Source organism: Trachypithecus francoisi, unplaced genomic scaffold (genome assembly GCF_009764315.1).
Source record: "Trachypithecus francoisi isolate TF-2019V2 unplaced genomic scaffold, Tfra_2.0 Lachesis_group1, whole genome shotgun sequence".
Lineage (NCBI taxonomy): Eukaryota > Metazoa > Chordata > Mammalia > Primates > Cercopithecidae > Trachypithecus > Trachypithecus francoisi.
In genome coordinates, this window is record NW_022681454.1 from 102,748,385 (window position 1) to 102,772,122 (window position 23,738).

The 23,738-nt window shown below is 34.5% G+C and overlaps 1 protein-coding gene across 3 annotated transcripts in view; it reads right to left on the reverse strand.

Moving 5' to 3' along the window:
- TBCK (TBC1 domain containing kinase) overlaps positions 1-23,738 on the reverse strand; it is a 261,067-nt gene that overhangs the window by 222,520 nt on the left and 14,809 nt on the right. For 2 of the 3 annotated variants that reach the window (XM_033214929.1, XM_033214931.1), the window contains exon 3: positions 21,377-21,449. The exons of the other annotated variant lie outside the window; for it this stretch is intronic. In XM_033214929.1, the coding sequence (XP_033070820.1) occupies positions 21,377-21,449 (73 nt within the window). The remainder of the gene's footprint in view (positions 1-21,376; positions 21,450-23,738) is intronic. 3 annotated transcript variants of the gene reach the window in all.

Sequence of the window (23,738 nt, forward strand, 5' to 3'; positions counted from 1 at the left end):
GAAGTGATCTGCACTATCAACAAGCCTACAGTATACTTAGAAGGACAGATTTACAAACTGATAATTATAAGCAATTAACTAAGTAGATAAGAATTATTCATTCTTTCCTTTGTCTTCAAAGAAAAATACAACATAAAAATTTATTTACAACATTGTTGAGACCAAAAGAGACCTACAAAAGTCATAAATCTTGGAAAAGTAAGCTTAAAATCTAAAAGAGAAAAACACCACCACCACCACCACCACCATCAACAAAAAAGACGCTGACAGTTTCTAGGTTTGAGTCAACTTGGTTGTATTTGGATTTTCAACAGGGCTTAACAAATCTTCAAATCTATCAGTTGGTATAATGCCAGGTACATTTTTTATCCCTTTCCAGATATCTTTCAAAGGCAATTTACTGTTTATGATTAAATCATCCATAAATAATCTGTAACTATTGGTTAAAACATACTGAGGCCAAGATCATGGATTTAATTCCTATGCAGAATGGAAGACTTCATATGTTCACAGCCACAGGCTTTCATCTAACCCCAGCCAATACTCCCAAATACAGACAGTCTATCACAATGAGACACTGCTTAATCTATATTTACTTAAAACAGCCAAATTTTAAACTACTATCTCCTATACTTCTCTGTTCCTCATTCCTGAGGACCCATCTTTAAGCTCATCAAGACCTTGGGGTCCCTGTTCTCTAAGGCTCATCTATTACCCCAGCCAATCAGCCCCTTTTTGACATCCTTCTTTATTCAGACAGATATGGTTTGTCATTTCAATAATTTTTTGCAAAGATCCTTAATGGCTTCTCATTCAATGGCTCTCCCTTGTGGTAGAAATGAACTCCCTTTCTCGATTTCTGACAGTACATAGTTGGAGGGTTTCTTGATTTTATGGTAATTATTTCTATATAGGCTTGTCTTTCCCACTGTATCTTGAGTATGTATTAGCTTATTCAACTATGATTCCCTATATCTATCAGTGTCTGTAATGTGCATGTTCAATAAGTATGTATTAAAAAAAGGTGTTAAAATACATGTATAAAATAATATCACACAATGGTACAACAGGGAAAGATAATTAAATTCTCTACCACTAATAGAATCACATCTCATGAGAGAATGTATAATCTTTTAGTCACTCAAGAAAACACAAATTGCTCAAGTTCACCCAATGGCTATCCACAAAAAAATATTCATTTGTTGAAAATACAACTCTCCTAGTCTTTTATTTACTGAAAGAAACAGGAATAAATTAGGATATACTGGGTAACAGGAAAATCTTGTTAATATCTGTCTAAAAGTGTAAATTAGACTAAATTGTTGAGAGAGATTACTACTGGCCTCAACCCATCAGCTCGTTTAGGTATCTGCAACATTTCCAAGAAGAGAGGTTACTCGAATTGCAAGAAATAGAGACCAGGAAAGAGAATGAGAGGTCAAGATTGCTGAGATAAATTTGGAAGTCATTCATGTATAAGTGATAACTAAAACCACACATGCTATTTCCTCAGATCCATGATCCATGATATTTCTAAAGGCCACTCCACAAGCCAAAACACCCATACTGTCAGCTAACCAAGGAAGGAAACACATTTCTGCATTCTATGAGTTCAAGATGTTCTTTCACCTTATAAAACCTGATCATTCCCACAGAAATTTTCCTTTTGGTCTAAAACATTCCTTACTTGGTATCAGTCTGAGGTAAAAATGTTAAGAGAGAGGAAATACAGATGAAATATATTAATGGTTAGCTACTGTGTAATTTAAGAAATAGAGAGGAAAAATAAAATGCTTACTAATGATTAATGTTCAGATAATATTACAAGTGTATAATTCTGTGTTATCTTCAAAGAAACTTTCCTTTATAACTTGACAAAACAGCTCAACTAGTATATAACTTTTAAAGACTCACTAGTTTATAATTCCAGAATTTGGGGAGGGTGTTTCCAATGATGAGCTGGTGTCTTTGAGGCTTTTGACACTTATCACTTACTAAATTTTGATGTTTTGTAAAAAATACCACAATATTTAACAGAGCAAAAAGGATGAAAAATACAAGTTTCTGGAATTGAAAAAAGGAAATAACACATTTCAGTACTGGGCATACATGTTTTAGCCTGAAAGGACACCTATCCATGCTAAATTTAAGAATGTATTTGCCTCAGATTCAGATGTTTTGAAATGGAAATTGCATTGATAAACTACTACCTAAAGACTAGTAAGTCTAAAAAAAGTAATCAGTCCATCTGACTTTCAGTTGTGAGACTAGGCATATTTTACAATTTAGTTTTAACTCCAAAATAATCAAAATAGAATGCTGTAAGTCTGGAATGTATCTAATTCTCAATAGGATACAATAAATTGGGATATTAACTTTCCAACTTGAATACTAGATAATTTTTTTTCTCAGCAGAAAATTAACTTGGTAAGATCAAATACATATGGAAAACATAGTCTAGCGGTCTGAGGTTCAGACATAAAGCCAGGAGGCTCTGTCACTGATTTGTTATGCTTAGACAGTGTTCCAACTTCACCCTGCCTCCATCTGCAAATTTATAAAGTAAAAAATGTAACATCAAACAGAAGCTAAATGGAGATCAATGAGCTATTGGCCCTGCACAGAATCTTCATCATCTTAAAAGCACAACAAAATAAACAAAAAGTCCAAGTCTCCCTCAAAAATCCCAGGGTTTTTCTAAAACTATACAATATATTTTGTTACACCATATATATATATATATATATATATATCCTATAAATTAACAAAAATTGCAAATTGAGCTCTCCAACTATTCTCCTGACATAACTGAATCAGAAGAACATTTTTCTAACTGCTCTGTGAGAATAAAATCACCATTTGATATACAGGTCTGGAGGATCTCAAGGTTGGCTGCATATTTCTGCCCCATCAATGTTTTCTTCTCCCAAGCATTTTTTCCTATCCTTGCACAGAAACTTCAAAACCTCTTTTGTCATCATAGTCACTAATTCTGGCTGTGCAAACACATTAGGTAATACATCCAACTCCCCATACCCTGGTAGCATTGGGGATGTTGGAAAATTGCAACTTTTCTCTAAGACAGAACTTATCATGGCATATAATGGGTCAAATCTGTACCCTGTATCATTCCAAAGTTGTTTTTTAAATTAAAATTAATGTATATATTGCCATGTGAAAAAACGAGAGGCAAATTTCTATTACTGTTCAGAATTTTGATTTGAGACCAATTCACATTTTTAAGTGGACCAATGTTTTAGATGACTAATTTATCACCCTACCCATCTCAAATAATGAATGGGAGAGGGCCTGAATAATATGGATTGCTTATTACAGTGTCTGCAAGACAGCATATTGTAAACAAAAGTTTCAGCAAACTGAAATGTTCAGTTAAATAAGTATTGGTCTGTCTTAAGTAACTTATGACCAGTATGATTGCTGAAAAAACCCTATTTACCATGTTCCTTGTATTTGTCAGCAATTGGGGTGACACAGTGATTATATTTAGATCAGAGAATCCAAAAATAGCGAAATTTTATTCTTAACTACTTCTTCTAGACTCCATAAGCTTCCCATGATTCATAAATAGGAAGGCAGACAAAGCAAAATAATATTTTAATAGCCAAAGCTTTATCTCCAAATTTTAATGTAGAATTCTGAGTTCTGCTTACCTATATAAATAAATACTTTTTCCTAAACCAGATCATCTTGAATTAATTAGTTCTATTTCACCTAACCTTGAACTAGAATTTCAGTTCTCAATACTATGATACTGAGATCATACCAATTATAGCAAGCTTCACAAAAAAGAGTAAGAAAAAGCTCTTATCCATATAATCCCATAATGACCCAAGAATACTGTGTAAAAATTGAAGAACAGTTATCTTTTACCAATTCACAAAAAATATAATATTAATAAATATGGATTCTTAATTTTAGGTTTTCCTATGTGTGTTGTTTTCTTGTGCAATATCTGCAATCACTTATTTCAACCAGAATTTATAAGATGGTAGCTAATTTAGCTCAAATACTTTAAAACTTCTTAAGAATGGTGGCTCACACCTGTAATCCCAGCACTTTGGGAGGCCAAGGCGGACGGATCACCTGACGTCAGGAGTTCCAGACCAGATCGACCAACATGGCGAAACCCCATCTCTACCAAAAATAGAAAAATTAACCATGTGTGGTGGTGGGCGCCTGTAATCCCAGCTACTTGGGAAGCTGAGGCAGGAGAATTGCTTGAACCCAGGAGGCAGAGGTTGCAGTGAGCTGATATCACCCCACTGCACTCCAATCTGGGCAACAGAGCAAGACTTTGTCTCAAAAAAAACAAAACAAAACAAAAACCTGTTCTTAAGTTGTGTAAGTCAGTATCTCATATTCTACAAAGAGCACATTGATTTCTAGGTTTCCCAACACTGGAAGAGTTTTAAGAACCTTTCACCAAAAGGAATGGTAAAGAATCACCTTAAGGACTCGTTAATATAGATATCGCTGGGTTCTACTCCCTGCAATTCTGATATAGTATCTAGGTGAGTCCCACAAATTTATATTTCTAATAAGTTCCCAGGTGATAATGATGATGAACCACACTTTGAGACCACTGTCCTAGAAGGTGAATATAAATGAACCTGTTTTACTTTCAGGTATACAGGAAGGTACAGTATAGAACAAAGATAATAGATTTCAGATTTAAACAGAACAAAGTTTAAACCCCTGGGCTTTTTCTAATTGTCACCTAACTTCTAAGTATCTTTCTTAATCTTTAAAATGAGGTAATAATAACCACTATTATAGCTACGTGATAAGTTTAAATATAACATGCTTATAGAGCCTGGAATAAAGTAGGTACTCAAATACTGGTTTCTTTCTGTGCTACATACATTTCTTAATGTGTGTACAGCCCCCATCATCCTTTCTCTTCCAAGAATAAGTTCATAGAAAGAAGTCATCAACTTAATTTCTCTTGATGCTGATGACAATTTTTTTTTTCAACTAAGAAAATATCTAGGCTTACTCAGCTCCAAAGTCATTGTTTATTTAATTATTATTATTATTATTTTTGGAGATAGAGTCTTGCTTTGTTGCCCAGGCTGGAGTGCAGCGGCGTGATCCCGGCTCACTGCAAGCTCCGCCTCCTGGGTTCATGCCATTCTCCTGCCTCAGCCTCTTGAGTAGCTGGGACTACAGGCGCGTGCCACTACAACCGGCTATTTTTTTTGTTTTTTTTTTTTTTTTGTATTTTTAGTAGAGATGAGGCTTCACCATGTTAGCCAGGATGGTCTCGATCTCCTGACCTCATGATCCGCCCGCCTCGGCCTCCCACAGTGCTGGGATTACAGGTGTGAGCAACCTCGCCCAGCCTATTTAACTTTTAACTACAGTTAAAGGTATATTGCATATAGCAAAGATGTAATGGAATATAAGCAAAGCAAACTAATCGCGTGAATAAGCACAGGGTAAAAGTTTAAAATTTAAATCCCAATTATGGATTCACTTCACTGAATAGTCTAGTAGGTCCCATTGAATGACCTGGTATTTCTACCTGCCTACAGTAACAGTTAAAATAACAGCAATGATAAAGATAACCATATCACAACTACTACTCTAAGTATAGCCCTTTAATAGGTCTATCAACCTTTTGTAATACACAGATTTTTAAGTCACAAGCTTTGTGACTAAATTAAAGACTGCATCTGGATAAATGGATGAAAATTCAACCCTTGGCTTTACAATTATAACAACAAAATGTAAAAGGAATACAACTTAAGATGAAGTTCCTCTTGAAAAGATTTGATATTAACTGGGGTATCTAAATCTTAGACATAATAAATTTTTATATAAATCATATGAGATATATGCCTCACAGCAATGACTTTGAAACAACAAAATAAAACTTTTTTTCCTGACCTCTTTTCTAAAGAAAATGAACTTTGTTTATAGGGGCAGCAAGTAGAACTGAAATCTAATAGAAAATCTTTCTGCATTTGAAATAATATTTTTAGAGTATGTGTCTTTTGTTTATTTGCTGGTTAGCTTGTCTGAAAGGAGGCCCCCAAAAAGATTTGTGCACATCCTAACCCCTGGCACTCTGAATGTTACCTTACTTGCAAAAAGGGTATTTTTATTTGAGAAAATCATCCTGGATTATCCAGGTAGGCTCAAAATCCAATGTTTAGTGTTCTTATAAAAGGGAGACACATAGATGAGAAGACACACAGAGAAGAAGGTGATGTGAAGATAGGGCAAAGATTGAAGTGATGTGGCCACAAGCCAAAGAAGCCAAGGAATGCCAACAGGCACCAGAAACTGGAAAAGGAACAGAAGGATTTTTACTGAAAGCCTCCAAGGGGGGTGTGGCCCTGCAAACACAGTAAGTTTTCTGAATTCTGGCCTCCAGAACTGAGAGAGAATAAACTTCTGTTATTTTAAGCTATCTAATTTGTTGCAGTAGCCACAGAAAACTAGTAAGATGTTCCAACTTTCTATCACATGTTTGGTCTTTCGAAATAGCCCCCATCCTGAAGCTAGAGGCTTTCAAGTGTCACCTCATCAGAATACTCAGTTATGGCTTAAAGGAGCCATCATGAATAACAAGACAATCCTATTACTCAGGAAATTCCAAGGGTTTTTGAAGCTCTGGGCCAGGAACTTGGGGCAAAGAACAATACATTCTTGATTGTATTATATTAGGGAAAATGCAAACAAAAACTACAATGAGATACTACTTCATACCCACTAGGATGTCTATAATCAAAAGACGAAAAATAACCAATGTTGGCAAGGATGTGAGGTAAATGGAATCTTTGTGCATTGCTGGTGATATAAAAAGTGGGAGGGCTATTTTTGGAAACAGTTTGTCAAAAAGGTAAACATAGAATTACCATTTGACCTAGAAATTCCATTCATATATATATATATATATATGAACTAAAAACAGGTATTCAATCAAATACATATGAATGTTCATGGCAAAATTAGTCATAACAGCCAAAAGGTAGAAACAATCCAAATCTCCATCAACCCATAAATGAATAAACAAACTATGGTACAGACATGCAGTAGAAAATTAGCAATAAAAACAAATGAAGCACTAATACATGCCATAACGGATGAACTTAAAAACTTTATACTAAGTGAAAGAAGCTAAGCACAAAAAATCACATATTGTATAATTCCATTTATATGAAAAGGTCAGGGTAGGTAAATTCATAGAAGCAGAAAGCGGATTAGTGGTTTCCAGGGGTGGGGAGAGAGAATGGGAGGGACTGTTCATTCTCTTTTGGAGTGATGAAAATGCTCTGAAATTAGATAATGGTGATGGCTGTACAATCTTGTGAAGCGGCTCCTTAAGAGCCACTGAATTTTCCATTTCATAACCATGAATTTTTAACAGGTGAATTACATCTCAATTTTAAGAATTCAAAATCAGCTGAGCATGGTAGCACAGTCCTGTAATCTCAGTGCTTTGGGAGGTCAAGGTGAGAGGATAACTTGAGCCCAGGAATTCAAAACAAGCCTGGGCAACATAGCAAGAGCTCATCTCTATCAAAAAGTTTTAAAGGAGGTGGGTGTGGTGGTATGTGCCTGTAGTGACAGCTGCTTGGGAGGGTGAGGCAGGATTGCTTGAACCCAGAAGTTAGAGGTTGCAGTGAGCTATGATCATACCTGGATGACAGAGCAGGACCCTGTCACACATACATATAAAAAAAGATTTCAAAATCAAAGCAATATACATATTCAATAAAGGAGAAAAATCATATCATAGTCTCAAAAGAGATTCAAAAATGCATTTAACAAAATTAAATACTTCTGATTTTAAAAACCCTTAGCCAATTAGAAATATAACTCAATCTGATAAAAGGCATATATAAAAACCTTACAGCTAAGACCATACATAACAGTGAAATACGTAACATTTTTCTCTGAGGTAAAAAAACAGGAAATGTTGACCATCCAATATTTGTATTCAGTATTGTAGTGGAGGTCCTATCTAGTGAAATAAGTCAAGAACAAGAAATATAAAGCATAAAGGTTAAAAAAGAAGTTGTAAACATATCTATTCAACAATGATATGGCTGTTTATGTAGAAAATCCTAAGGAATCCACCAAAAAACTATTTCAACTAATAAGTAAATATAATTTAGCAAAGTTACAGAAAAAAAGGTCAATATAAAAAATTCATATATTTCTATATATTAGCAGCAAACAATTGGAAAATAAAACTAAATTTTACCTACAATCATATCAAAAACATAAGCTACTTAGGAAGAAATTTGAAATAAGTAAAGCAAGAACTCTATATCATAAACTATAAAACACTGTTGAGAGAAATTAAGGAAGACTTAAAAATTTGGAGAGAAACAACATGTTAATCTAGTGGAAGACAATATTGTTAAGCTATCAGTTCTTTCCAAATTGATTCATACATGCAATGCAACCTCAATCAAGATGCCAACAGAAATTTTTAGAAATTGAGAAACTTACTATAAAATTTATATAAAAATACAAAGAACCAACAATAGCTAAAGCAATCTTGAAACAGAAGAACAAAATTGGAAAATCTATATTTAATGACTTGAAGATTTACTATAAAGCTATAATAATCAAGATGTTATGATGGTGGCATAGGAATAGAACAATAGAGCAATGAAATAATACAAAAAGCTCAGACACAGATCTATACTTATATGGCCTTTTAATTTTCAATAATGGTACCAAAGGAATGCAATCAAAAATGAAAATTCTTTTAAGCATTCAGAGGTAAGGCAACTGGATATTGGTATGGCAAAAAGTAACCTGACCACTATATACAAATATTAAATTGAGATGAATCCTATAGCCAACATAAAATCTAAAACTATAATGATTCTAGAAGAAAATATAAAATATGGGAATATCTTCATGACCTTGGAGTAGGCAAAGGTTTCTCAAACAGGATATAAAAAGCAGTAACAACAAAAGAAAAATTTGACACATTAGACTTGATCATAAACAGTAACTTTTAAGCTGGGTGCAGTAGCACACGCTTGTAGTCCCAGATACTTGGGAAGCTGAGGCAGGAGGATTGCCTGAACCCAGAAGTTTGAGACCAGCCTGGGTAATATAGTGAGATCCTATCTCTAAACACAATAATAATAATAACTTCTGCTCATCAAAATATACCTTTTAAAAATAGGCAAGCCTGGCCAGGCACAGTGTGGCTCATGCCTGTAATCCCAGCACTCTGGGAGGCTCAGGCCGGTGGATCACCTGAGGTCAGGAGTTAGAGACCAACCTGGTCAACCAACATGACAAAACCTCATCTCTACTAAAAACACAGAAATTGGCTGGCCCTGATGGAGGGCCCCTGTAATCCCAGCTACTCAGGAGGCTGAGGTAGAAGAATCACTTGAACCCAGGAGGCAGTGCAGTTCCAGGCACTCGAGCCTAGGCAACAGAGTGAGACTCCATTATAAAATAAATAAAATAAAATAAAACAAATAAAATAAAATGGCAAGCCGAAGAGGCAAAAAATATTTGCAAAAAAAAAAATCTAACAATATGTATGTAGGATATAGAGAATACACAAAGAATGCCTACAAATCAATAATGACAAATAATCCACTTAAAATGACAAAAAACTGAACAAATACATATGTGATGATATGAATAACTAATAAGCACATGAAAAATACTCAGTATCCTTAGAATGTCATGGGAATGCAAAGTAAATCTATAACAAAATACTATTTTATACCTTGTACAAATGGCTAAAAGTAAAAGATAAAAGTACCAACTCCTAGAAAGGATGTGGAGAAATTATATATTGTTGGTAAAAATATGTAAAAGGTACAACATTTTGGAAAAAGGTCTGGTGATGTTTCTATAAAATATTAATCATACACATGATTAATACCCTATAACACAATAATTATGGTCAAAGTATTTACTCATGAAAAATGAAAACAGAAGGCCACAATAAAAGAGTTAACTGGGCATTTATATCAGCTTTAGTCAAAATAGCCAAAACCCTGAAAATAGCCCAGAATTTCAACAAGAGAAAATTGAAAAACTGTGATATATTTATAAAATGCAACAAAAGCAACAACTCAGCAACAAAAAGGAATGAACTATGATACATGAAACCACATGGATGACTCTCAGAAATTATGCTGAATGAAGGAAGTCTTACACAAAATAGTATATCCTGAATGATTCCAATAATATAAAGTGTTAGAATAAGCAAAACTAACCCAAAATTAAATAATCAGAAAAGTAGTTGCTTGGAAACTGCAGGAGGGAAGGTGCAGAGATTTACTGGGAAGGGACATGAGGAAAATTCCTCGGATAATGGTGGTAATCTGGTCTCAATGCATTTAGTTTATAAAAATGTAAACATTTGTAAAAAGGCATCAGATGTACACTTAAAAAATTTGTGTACTTCACCAAATGTAAATTTAACCAACTAAAACATAAACACATATTGAATTGTAGTTAGTTGTATACATGCTGAAATATTTAGGAATGAAGTGTCCTCATATCGGCAGTTACTTTGAAGTACATCAAAATAATAAAAATGGGTTAAATTTAGCTACAATTAAATGTTAAAATGGTTAAAGTTAGTTATAATTAAAATGCTAATTAGAAAACCTAGGTATATTGCATAATTATTTCAATTTTACTATCTTTGAATTTTTTCATAAAATAATAGCCAAGAAAAAGTAAATAAGGTAATATGAAGGCATTTTCAGATGACCAAAATCTGGATAATTTGTCAGTATCTGACTTGATCTAAAAAAATACAAAACTAAATGAAGTTTTTCAGGCAGAAAGGACAGGATATCAAACTTTAATCAAAACAAAGAAATAAAGAGTTCATGGGCCAGGCGCAGCACTTCACGCCTGTAATCCTAGCACTTTGGGAGGCCGAGGCAGGTGGATTACCTGAACTCAGGAGTTAGAGACCAGCCCGGGCAACATGGCAAAACCCCATCTCCACTAAAAATACAAAAAATTAGCCAGGCCTGGTGGTGCGTGCCTGTAATCCCAGCTACTTGGGAGGCTGAGGCATGAGAATTGCTTGAACCCAGGAGGCGGAGGTTGCAGTGAGCCGAGATCGTGCCACTGCACTCCATCCTGGGCAACAGAGCGAGACTCTGTCTCCAAAAAAAAAAAAAGTTCATGAAACGAAACGGTAAATAAATACATAATTAAATGCAAAATAATTTTTTCTTCATTCCTCAAGGTCTTCAAAGAAACTTTAATGCCAAAAATAGTACAGATATATGGTGAAATTTATAATATATGCAAAAGTAAATATAAAATGTATAACAAAACTATCAAAAGATGAGAGGAGTAAACAGAAGCATGTCATTAGAAGATTTCTATTTTATATGTGAATGGTTATAATTAACTCATAAAACACTATGATAAATTTTAAGGATACATAATGTAAACTGTATTGCAATGACCCAAAAAACAAAATATAGCTAAGAAGCAAAGAAGATAAAAGACAAAATAAAATGAAACAACAAAAAAACCTCCAAGTCTCTTGTAGCCTAACCCCAAATGCTTATTTAGTTGTAATCCTTCCACCCTCACACTTTAAAAGTCAGTTGTTTCTGCTCTTCAGAGAATTCCCAATAGGAAATTAGACAAGTTAATTTAATGGATATAGACCTTTTCTATATCTTTCATGGATATAGACAATATCAAAAAACAAAATTCAAAATGTTCCTTTGAAGTCAGGGTAACTCCTAATTACTAATCTCCTACCTGAGTCAGTTTACTGAAGTTTCTTCGCTAGCTGAAGGAATTGATTGAATACAGAAAATACAGTGAGTAAATGAACCCTGTAACAGTTCATCACTGAGGTTATACACAGATGATTTTTAAAAATGTTTTTAATTTTAATTTTTGTGCATATACAGTAGATTATGGGGTACATGATATATTTTGATAAAGGCATACAATGTGTAATAATTGTATCAGGATAAATGGGGTATCCATCACCTCAAGCATTTATCCTTTATTTGTATTAGAAACAATCCAATTACACTATTTCAGTAATTTTAAGGTGTACAATAAATTATTGTTGACCCTAGTCACAATGTTGTGCTATTAAATACCAGATCTTATTCTTTCTAATTATGTTTTTGTACTGACTGACCATCCCTATTTCATCCCCATAGCCCCACTACCCTTTCCAGCCTCTGGTAACCAACCTCTCTATCTCCATGAGTTCCAATAAATAGGTGAGAACATGTGAAGTTTGTCTTTCCATCCCTGGCATATATCATTTAACAAAATGACCTTCAGTTCATTGTGGCTGCAAATGACAGTATCTAAATTCTTTCTTACAACTGAACAGTACTCCATTGTGTATATGTACCATATTTTCTTTACCCATTCATCTGTTAATGGACAGCTAGGTTGCTTCCAAATCTTGGCTATTGTGAACAGTGCTGCAACAAATATGGGAGTGAAGATACCTTTTTGATATCCTGATTTCCTTTCTTTTGGGTATATACCCAGCAGTGGGACTGCTGGATCATAAGGTAGCCTTATTTTTAGTTTTGTTGAAGAACTTCCAAACTGCTCTCCATAGTTATACAAATTTACATTCCACCAATAGTGTAAAAGGTTTCCTTTTCTCCACACCCTTGCCAACATTTATTCTTGTCTGTCTTTTGGATTAAAGCCATTTTAACTAGAGTTAAATGATATCTCAATGCAGTTTTGATTTGCATTTCTCTGATGATAAATGATGTTCAGCGCCTTTTCATAAGCCTGTGTGCCATGTGTATGTCTTCTTGTGAGAAATGTCTACTCAAATCTTTTGCCCATTTTTATTGGAATTATTAGAATTTTTTCCTATAAAGTTATTTGAGCTCCTTATATAATGTAGTTATTAGCCTCTTGTCCGACAGTTTACAAATATTTATTCCCAATTTGTGAGTGTCTCTTCCCTTTTTTTGTTGTTTTCTTTGCTGTGCAGAAGCTTTTTAACTTGATGCCATTTGTCCACTTCTGTTTTGGTTGTCTATGCTTGTGGGGTATTACACAAGAAATCTTTGCCCAGACCAATGTCCTGGTAGAGAGTTTTCACCAGTGTCTTCTTGCAGTAGTTTCATAGCTTGAGGTCAGATTTAAGCCTTTAACCCACTTTGATTTGAATTTTTGTTTATGTTGAGAGAGAGGTCTGATTTCATTCTTCTGCATATAGAAATCCAGTTCTCACAGCACCATTTACTGAAAGACTTCCCTGTCCTCAATTTACGCTCTTGATGCCTTTGGCAAAAATGAATTCATTGTAAATGTAAGGATGTATTTCTGGTTTCTATATTGTGTTCCATCAGTATATGTGTCTGTTTTTATGCAAATACCATATTGTTTTCGTAGCTCTGTAGCATAATTTGAAGTCAGGAACTTTGAATCCTCCAGTTTTATTCTTTTTGCTCATGATAGCTGTTGCTATTCTGGATCTTTTTTGTTTCATGTAAGTTTTAGGATTGTTTTTTCTATTTCTGTAAAGAATGTAATTGATATTTTGATAGAGAATGCATTAATTTGTAGATTGCTTTGGATAGTATGAACATTTTAACAATATTGATTATTCCAATCCATAAACATGAAATATATTTCCATTTTGGTATCCTCTTTATTTCATCAGTGTTTTATAGTTTTCATTGTAGCGATCTTCACCTCATGATTAAGGTAATTCCTATTTTATTTTATTTGTAGCTATTGTAAATGGAATTATTTTCTTGATTTCTTTTTCAGCTTGTTTGCTGTTGGCATATAGAAATATAACTGATTTTTATCTTTTGATTTTGTATCATGCAACTTCACTGAATTCATTTACCAGTTCTAATCTTTTTTTTTTTTTTTTGGTGTAGTCTTTAGTTTTCTCCAAATATAAGATCATATTATCTATCAATAAGGATAATTCAACTTCTTCCTTTCCAGTTCGCACACCCTTGATTTCTTTCTCTTATCTAATAGTTCTACCTAGGACTTCTAGTACTATGTTGAATAACAGTAGTGAAAGTGGGTATCCTTGCCATGTTCCAGATCTTAGCAAAAATGCTTTCAGTTTTTCCCTATTCAGTATAAGCTATTAATAGCTGTGGGTCTGTCATATATGGCTATTATTATGTTGCTTCTATCTCTAGTTTGTTAAGGGTTTTTTACCATGAAGGGATACAGAATTTTATCAAAGACTTTTTCAGCATGAACTGAAATGATCATATGGTTTTTGTCCTTCATTCTGTTGATATTACGCATCATGTTAATTGATTTGCATATGCTAAACCATCCTTGCATCCCTGGGATAAATCCCACTTGATCATAATGAATGATCTTTCTAATGTATTGTTTGCTAGTATTCTGTGGGGGAGTTTTGCATCAATGATTATCGTGGATATTGGCCTGTAGTTTTCTTTCTTTGATTTGTCTTTTTCTGGTTTGGGTATCAGGGTAATACTGGACTCATAGACTGAGTTTGGAAGTATTCCTTCCTCCTCTATTTTTCAGAACAGTTTGAGTACAATTGGCACTAATTTTTTTTGAAAAGTTTGGTGGAATTCAGCAGTTAAGTCCTCTGGCCCCGGGCATTTCTTCTGGCCCCGGGCATTTCTTTGCTGGGAGACTTTTTATTATAGCTTCCATCTCATTACTTGTTATAGGTCTGTTCAGGTTTTGGATTTTTTCATGGTTCAATCTTGGTAGGTTGCATGTGTCTAGCAATTTATCAGTTTCTCCTAGATTTTCCAATTTATTGGCATAGAGTTGTTCATAGAAGCCTCTAATGATCCTTTGAATTTCTGTGGTTTCAGTTGTGATGTGTCCTTTCTCATTTCGGATTTTATTATTTGGGTCTTCTCTTTTTTGTCTTACTGTAGCTAAAGGTTTGTAAATTTTATCTTTTTTAAAAAAGATTTTTTTTTTAATTTTTAAAAAATTTTATCTTTTTTTAAAAAAACAAACTTTTCATTTCATTGATCTTTTGTATTATTTCATTTGTTTCTATTTCATTTATTTTTACTCTGATCTTTATTATTATTTTTTTCTTCTACTAACTTTGGGATTGGTTTGTTCTTGCTTTTCTAGTTTTTGAATAAGCATCATTATATTCTTTGATTTTTTTAACTTTTTTTTTTTGAGACGGAGTCTGGCTCTGTCGCCCAGGCTGGAGTGCAGTGGCCGGATCTCAGCTCACTGCAAGCTCCGCCTCCCAGGTTTAGGCCATTCTCCTGTCTCAGCCTCTCGAGTAGCTGGGACTACAGGCGCCCGCCACCTCGCTCAGCTAGTTTTTTGTATTTTTTAGTAGAGACGAGGTTTCACCAGGTTAGCCAGGATGGTCTCGATATCCTGACCTCGTGATCCGCCCGTCTCGGCCTCCCAAAGTGTTGGGATTACAGGCTTGAGCCACCACGCCCGGCGATTTTTTTTAACTTTTTTGATGTAGACGATTATAGCTGTAAACTTCCCTTTTAATACTGCTTTGGCTATATTCCACAGGTTTTGGTATACTGTGTTTCCATTATCCATCCCATTACTGTTTCAAGAAATTTTTCAGTTTCCTTCTTCATTTCCTTATTGACCCCCTGGATTAGTCTGTTCTCACATTGCTACAAATACCAAGACTGGATAATTTATAAAGAAAAGAAGTTAGATTGATTCACAATTCTGTATGGCTGGAAAGGCCTCAGGAAACATACAATCTTGGCAGAGGGAACCTCTTCACAGGGCAGCAGGAGAGAGAATGCTTTGAAAACAGAGAGAAACACATGACAAGAAACGTAGATGGCCTCTAGGAGCTGACAGCAGCACTCAGTCACAGTAATCAAGAAAATAGATACCTCAGTCCTAAAATTAATTGTGAGAAACTAAATTCTGCCAACAACCTGAATCAGCTTAGGAAACAATTCTTCCCCAGAGCCACAAGAAAAGAAATTGAGAGTTCATTCCCTCTAACCATATAATTTTCTTTTCTTTTTTTTTATATTTATTTATTTATTTATTATTATACTTTAAGTTCTAGGGTACATATGCACAACATGCAGGTTTGTTACATATGTATACCTGTGCCATGTTGGTGTGCTGCACCCATCAACTTGTCAGCACCCATCAACCAACAGACACATGAAAAAATGCTCGTCATCACTGGCCATCAGAGAAATGCAAATCAAAACTACAATGAGATACCATCTCACACCAGTTAGAATGGCAATCATTAAAAAGTCAGGAAACAACAGGTGCTGGAGAGGATGTGGAGAAATAGGAACACTTTTACACTGTTGGTGGGATTGTAAACTAGTTCAACCATTATGGAAAACAGTATGGCGATCACTCAAGGATCTAGAACTACAAGTACCATATGACCCAGCCATCCCATTACTGGGTATATACCCAAAGGATTATAAATCATGCTGCTATAAAGACACATGCACACGTATGTTCATTGCGGCACTATTCACAATAGCAAAGACTGGGAATCAACCCAAATGTCCATCAGTGACAGACTGGATTAAGAAAATGTGGCACATATACACCATGGAATACTATGCAGCCATAAAAAAGGATGAGTTTGTGTCCTTTGTAGGGACATGGATGCAGCTGGAAACCATCATTCTCAGCAAACTATTGCAAGAACAGAAAACCAAACACCACATGTTCTCACTAATAGGTGGGAACTGAACAATGAGATCACTTGGACTTGGGAAGGGGAACATCACACACCAGGGCCTGTTATGGGGAGGAGGGAGGGGGGAGGGATTGCATTGGGAGTTATACTTGATGTAAATGACGAGTATAATTTTATTTTCAAAAAACATTTCTAGCAATGTCATAAAGAAATTCATATTTGCATCACACTTTCACCAAAATGCATTTGTTTGAGAAATAAAATTGTAGCACATGATTAAAAGAACAATAATAGGGAAACATTCAAACTGCATGACTAACCTAAAAATATAATTAATTCATTCAATAGTTCATTTGACACACATTTACTAAATGGAAATTTGTATACTTACAATTTTAGGAGACAGAATAAATTACAGTATGTATGTCAAAAATGTTAATTAGAGAAGATAAACAATTCCTTCCTTAATTCTATAGTTGTAGGCAAACAATTACAAGCCTGAAGGGGGGAAAGATGTCTTACTACTAGAGGGTTACAATGTAAGATAGGCATTTGGAGGAGGAACATATAATTTTTGCTTTGGTTGAGAAGAAGAGTATGAAGGGAAACTGTAAGATATATTACTTGAAGAAGAAGTGTTGTACATTATGCTAAAGATTGGAGATAATAGCATTGGGCAAAAACAGTTCAGTTTTTATGGTATATTTCAAAATTTTGGCATCCGCTCTCCTCAACTCAATGTATATTAGGAATAATGAAAACTAATTGCACAATTTAGGCACACTGGAAGTAATAAGAGAGAGAGAGTAATATTAAGAGAAGCAGTAGTAGTAATTAGAGTTATTTAATTAGAGAGTTAGATTGAAGTCAGATCCTATGCTAATAAGATGCCTTTTCCTCGGCGGGGAGGGGAAAGGAAATGGAGAACCTCCAAGTGTTTTTGAACAAAGAATGGACTGATCTTCAAAAATATTAATATAGCAGAAAAAGTGGGGGGACTGAAGTATGGCTAAAGCCAGGAAGACCAGTTAGAACATTACAATGCAATAGTCAAGCTGTTTGTTAGTGAAGATTTAAACTAAAGAATGTATAGGACAGAGATATGTGAGAACTATTGCCAAGGTTGTATTAACAACACTTGGCAATTAGTAAAATATAAGGTACAAGAGAGGCAGAAAGCAAAAGTCTGTTGCAAGATAACAAGCCTAAATGTAGAGCATCTTTCGGTATTATTTTCCTTCTTTGAACAAAACATGTAAAACAAGAAGAGAAATATAGATCAGTTATATAAATCTCTAATTCACATGACTTCACTACCATAATTTCAAATGCATTTTGAAACTAGGGCCCTTAAAAGTAAAAAGATATGAAAGCTTCAACATCCATCATCAGTTTATATTATAAAATAAGAGTATCTAATATCTATTTCTGATTACTACAACCTGTAGCTCATTATTCAACTCTGGACCACATTCCAGAATGTGTCCAAATTCTTGTGAGTATCTCATTCAGTGAGTAGGCAATGTTTTACCAGGGGAAAATAAAACTTACTAATTTGAGTAAGTCAGATCATGTTTTCCATCAGGCTAGTAAACAGCTGCAGACATTGTCTGCTTCCCATCAAAATCTTCATGTATAACCTCTGCAATACTAATGGTATTCTGGTAAATTTGCAAAACCATAACCCTAAAAATGTGACAAACTACATTTTGTTAAAGGAATATGGCTCTACTGCCCACCCTGCATTCACTTGCGAATTTAACACAATGTGGAAACTCTACTACAAGTATCAAAACTCTGCTGAATATCTGTCCATGAGCTACATTTGCTGATACTTTTATAGGTTAAGCAAAAGTATATGCTCTGAATGGCACATATACACCATGGAATACTATGCAGCCATAAAAAAGGATGAGTTTGCGTCCTTTGTAGGGACATGGATGCAGCTGGAAACCATCATTCTTAGCAAACTATCACAAGAAGAGAAAACCAAACACCGCATGTTCTCACTCATAGGTGGGAACTGAACAATGAGATCACTTGGACTCGGGAAGGGGAACATCACACACTGGGGCCTATCATGGGGAGGGGGGAGGAGGGAGGGATTGCATTGGGGAGTTATACATGATATAAACGTTATGCACATGTACCCTAGAACTTAAAGTATAATAAAAAATAAAAAATAAAAAATAAAAAAAAAAAATTCTAACGCAAAAGAGAAATACTTTCCACACAGCACCTAGACTTAAAAGAAAAACAATTTCCTCATGCCTGCTTTGATAGCAGTGATAAAGGTATATTTGTTTTTTAAATATTCTCTGGAAAGCATTTCAAAGAGGAGTTGAGATCTAAATTTCTCCAATTCTTAGTCTCTTGAATCCGGCTTTAGGGTAGTATTAGGAAGATAAATAGGCACTAAATGTGAGATGACCTCAAACAAATCTAAATGCTATACTTTTTTCTTGGAACCTAATCACTACAGGAGTTTAATTTTATAATTCTATGTTTTCAAAAAATAATTGTGATCATTTAACTTGAACTGAAGAGAAATGTTGGCAAGATTGAACTCTGGCACAGATAACATAAAAGCCACTGGAAAGACAGCAGCTGTCTCAAAATTAATTCCTTATATTAAAGCCTGAATGGATTCTAAAGAAAATGTTGAATATTTTTCTCCTTTAAACCAGGTTAGCCAACTAGCCACACAAATAACATTACTCTATAAAATACTAAACTGCTAACACCTCATAACACAAACTTATGTTCTGCTTTTGTAATATAAATTCTCAAAAGAGTTTTATGGCCATTAATACTAAGAAAGAATGCTTGATTTTCTAGTGAGATCTGGAGCTTCAAGACAGGCTTAAGTTGTAGTAGCAAATTACTACTATGACATTTTAGTACAATACATGTTTCAAACATTAGCAAAGATTTTGAAAGAGGTTGAGCCAGGGACTTCTTTCTCCCAACTGGTGCAGGATCACTTATCTCAGCTTTCAAAAGAGTTTAAACATTACTTCCCAACCACAAAGGACCACTGAACTGGGAAGGAATAGATCCGCAACCCATTTGTGAATAAGCCAGGTGAACTGACTTCATCTGTGCTAGAAGAGGATCAACTAGACAATATCAAATCTCCATACATTCTAGATTAAAATCAAGACAGAATATCCCAAGACTGGCACAAAAGCACTGAAAAGCCTGCTTCCATTTCCAACATCCTATCTTTGTGAAGCAGGGTTTTCTGCAGTGACAGCAAACCAAAACGAGATTACAGAGCAGACTGAACATAAACAACAGACTTTGGGTGTCACTGTCTCCCATCATCCCCAGAGAGAACCTTCTAGTTGCAGGAAAGCAAGCTCAGGGCTCCCACTGACTCTACATTATGGTGAGTTGTATAATTACTTCATTATGTATTATAATATAATAAAAATAGTAATAAAGTACACAATAAATGTAATGCACTTGAATCATCCTGAAATCATCCCTCCACACTCCATCCATGGAAAACCTGTCTTTCACAAAACCGGTCCCTGGTGCCAAAAAGGTTGTGGACTGCTGGTATATACATGGTATCTGCATTTTTCATTCCAGAGGCCACCAAAAACCCAATCATTTAAAAGAGCAATAATAGCACTTTTATTCAATTTATTTGTCTTGCTTCTATCAAATTACTACCAATTATTAAGATAAATGTTTTTCTTTCCTTGAAAAAGATTTTTCATCTAGAATATTGTGGTAATGGAAAACTATTAACCAATCAGAGTAACAATATTTTTCAAAACTAGGATGGATAATTATAATTCTATAAACACTCATGGCAAGATGAGTGGTTTTTTTGGTTTTTATTGGTTTAATACAATGTGACTTATACATTAAAAAAGTTTTTTGATAATTTTAAGGTCACTTCAGAAAAATCCGTGAAGTTAATAGTATATTTGTAATAAAAGTTTAGACCACATACTTTCCTTGCCAAGAGAGTAAATTTATTGAGTCTTTGCAATTGCATTTAAACTGTATCATTAAATTCTATCCAAGCTATGATTAGTATTTCTCCCTACTCTTCAATGTGACCTTTATTTAACACAGTTCACTGTGTGCCTAGGAATACAAGTATCCTATTTGAAGTTACCAGGTGTTCCTTTCAGGAAAATAATCCCTTTTTTTTTTTTTGAGATGGAGTCTCACTCTGTTGCCCAGGCTGGAATGCAGTGGTGCATCTCGGCTCACCACAACCTCCGCCCCCCTGGTTCAAGCAATTCTCCTGCCTCAGCATGCCAGGTAGCTGGGACTACAGGCATGCACCACCATGCCCAGTGTGGTGGCTCATGCCTGGAATCCCAGCACTTTGGGAGGCTGAAGTGGGTGGATCACAAGGTCAGGGGTTTGAGACCAGCCTGGCCAAAACAGTGAAGCTCCTCTCTACTAAAAATACAGGAAAATAATCTTAATCTCAGCTACTGAAATGCTTAGTACTAAGAAGGTTTCAAATTTTTATATATCCCCTTTTGAATAACTTTTTTGAAATATTTCAGAGAATGCCTACCTCACAAAAGATGAACACTGGACTATGTTAATATTGAATTCCTATGTAATCTGTAAATTAAATTTTCTCAAATGAAAATTTGCACCTACTTTTATCATTAAGTAACAAAAGAAACCAAAACCCTGCAGTTTAAACAAAATGCCTTTTTGTTTGCCAAGTTCTGCTTTTCATTTAATTGTTCTGATACTCTACAGTACCTCACAGGTTTCCTTTCTCGAAGCAAGTCTTCCAGACTACGTTCACAATGTTCAGCCACGACCACTAGTCGTTCTGAGTAAAACAAAGCAAACCCATGTTATATTTTATCAATCAGACATGTTAAAAACAAAATAATATTCTCTACTGATGATATTAACATATAACACCCATAACAATATTTTAAAAGAGCTTTTCAAACTCTATATTAACTACATTATTACCAAGTATATAGGATAATAAACATCTAATAAAACAATAACTATTTTTTTATCTTGTATTTTTCTTCTGCTAGAGTTTTTCTTATGTCCATCAGGAAAAACAGGCGGAAAGACTGTCCTTGGGGAAAAAATAACTCACCCTTCTTCTGACACAGATTGGAAGAAAGAAGTAAAAGATTAGATTCATATATAAAGAATTTTGAAAGAAGGGGAAAGGAGCTAGGTACAGATTGCCTGACACTCTGGTTTTAAACACAGATCTTTGAAATTGCATTCAGAAACTTGAAAAAAAGTAGAAATGATCCGAATCATAACTACAGAGAAAGAAAATCAACCTAGAATTATTGTTAACACTTGAACAACGCAGGGGTTTCTTCAAGGTGCCAACTCCCTACACAGTCAAAAATCACCTATAACTTTTGACTCTCCCAAAACTTAACTATTAATTGCCTACTCTTGACTGGAAGCCTTATTGACAACACATAAACAGAATAGTATCTACATTTATTTTATGTATCCATGACACATCTTTTTTTTTTTTTCTATATTTCTAGGCTACATGGTTCATCAATGAGTTTTTTCAAATTGTCAAAAATGTCCAAAAAATTTTCCAATATAAATTCATTGGAAAAAAATCTGCATATTTAAGTGGATGTGTGCATCCAAACCCATGTTGTTCAAGGGTCAACTGTAGTTTGTAACATCATAGGGTCTGCTGAGATTAAATAATATAAAATAGTGGTAGACATGATCAACATTATGATGTCATTTTTATTTTCCCACAGATCAACTGATCAAGATGGCACAGTTCTAAGGGCCAGTCCATACTTTTTTTTGCCTCATCCATTATCCCAAGTCAGTAACATGATGTTTGACAATGAATCTAAGAGGAACAAAAGAAAAGTACAACTGGGTTTCCAAGCTTTTGGAGATTTGACAAGGTTATTTGAGGAGTTTGGTTCAAAAGAAGTTGGAGTGTTGTCAGTATCTATGCAAAATGGATTCTAAGTAAAATAAGGAAGAAGTTTAACACAAAACACAATGACAGACTGAGACTAGATAAAGTAAAGGTGCAAAGAAACTAGGAATAATGATAACTGTAAAATGGAAGTTTGGTGAAAGTGAAAAAGTAGCCAAGGTAGAAAAAAGAGACAGAAGAAGATGGGAAAGAGGGAGTTCAGAGTAGGAAATCTAGTATATAAAATAGTTCAGTAATGACTGGATTAAGGCATGGTCTTGAATAGGGGAAGGAGAGATGGACAACTGTGTTCAGGCAGGCATGTCAAGTGTCGAGCAAAGTATTATCTTGGATCATATCTAAGTTTACTCTGTCTAGCAAAATGGGATTATACAGAATGATCTGAAACACAAAAATTAAAAATGCTATATATGAATATTATCATTTTTTGATAAAAGATTTCAATCGTAGAGGAATAGGAATAAAATGAAATAGCAAATGATGAAGCTAGAGAGGGAGGTGAACAGGAATATTTAACAGGAATTTAAAGAAAATTAAATTTAAAAGAACATTTAATGAGAAAAAAAGAAAAAGAAAAAGGAAAGGAAACCATGAAATAAAAGGTCAAGTTATTTATTTAATAAAGAAAAGAGTATGCAAAGGTAAGCTCCAAGCAATTTAGTACAATGGTAAAATTCCAGAAGAAAAAAGCTGTCAACCTTATCAGAAAACCAAAACAAGAAACTGCATTCCTTTGCTTTTCATCTTACCATGTTTTGTCCATTTTCCTTACATTTATCTGGCTCCCTCCCCTCAGTATCCTCTGTAAATCTTTACCTCTTCTACCCAAATTGAAATGCTACCAGTCTCTCCACCTTTGATTCAGGGTCTTTTTCCTGTTTTCTCATCTATTCGCAAGGCTGAAAAACTCTGAGATTTTATTGCAAGCCCAAAACTCCCTTCTGAACTGCAGGCTTTTATAGCCCATATTACAGGTTTTTAATATAAAAGTCACCTGAAACTCAAGAGAACCAAAACTCAACTTATAATTTACTGTTAAAGTCTGTCCCCTTTAATACTATTTCAGTCAATGATATCACTATCCAGTCAACTGCTCTAGCTAGAAACTAAACAGTAATCTCCCCTTCTCAAATCCAAATAAACAGAGTACTGCTATTTTTAACT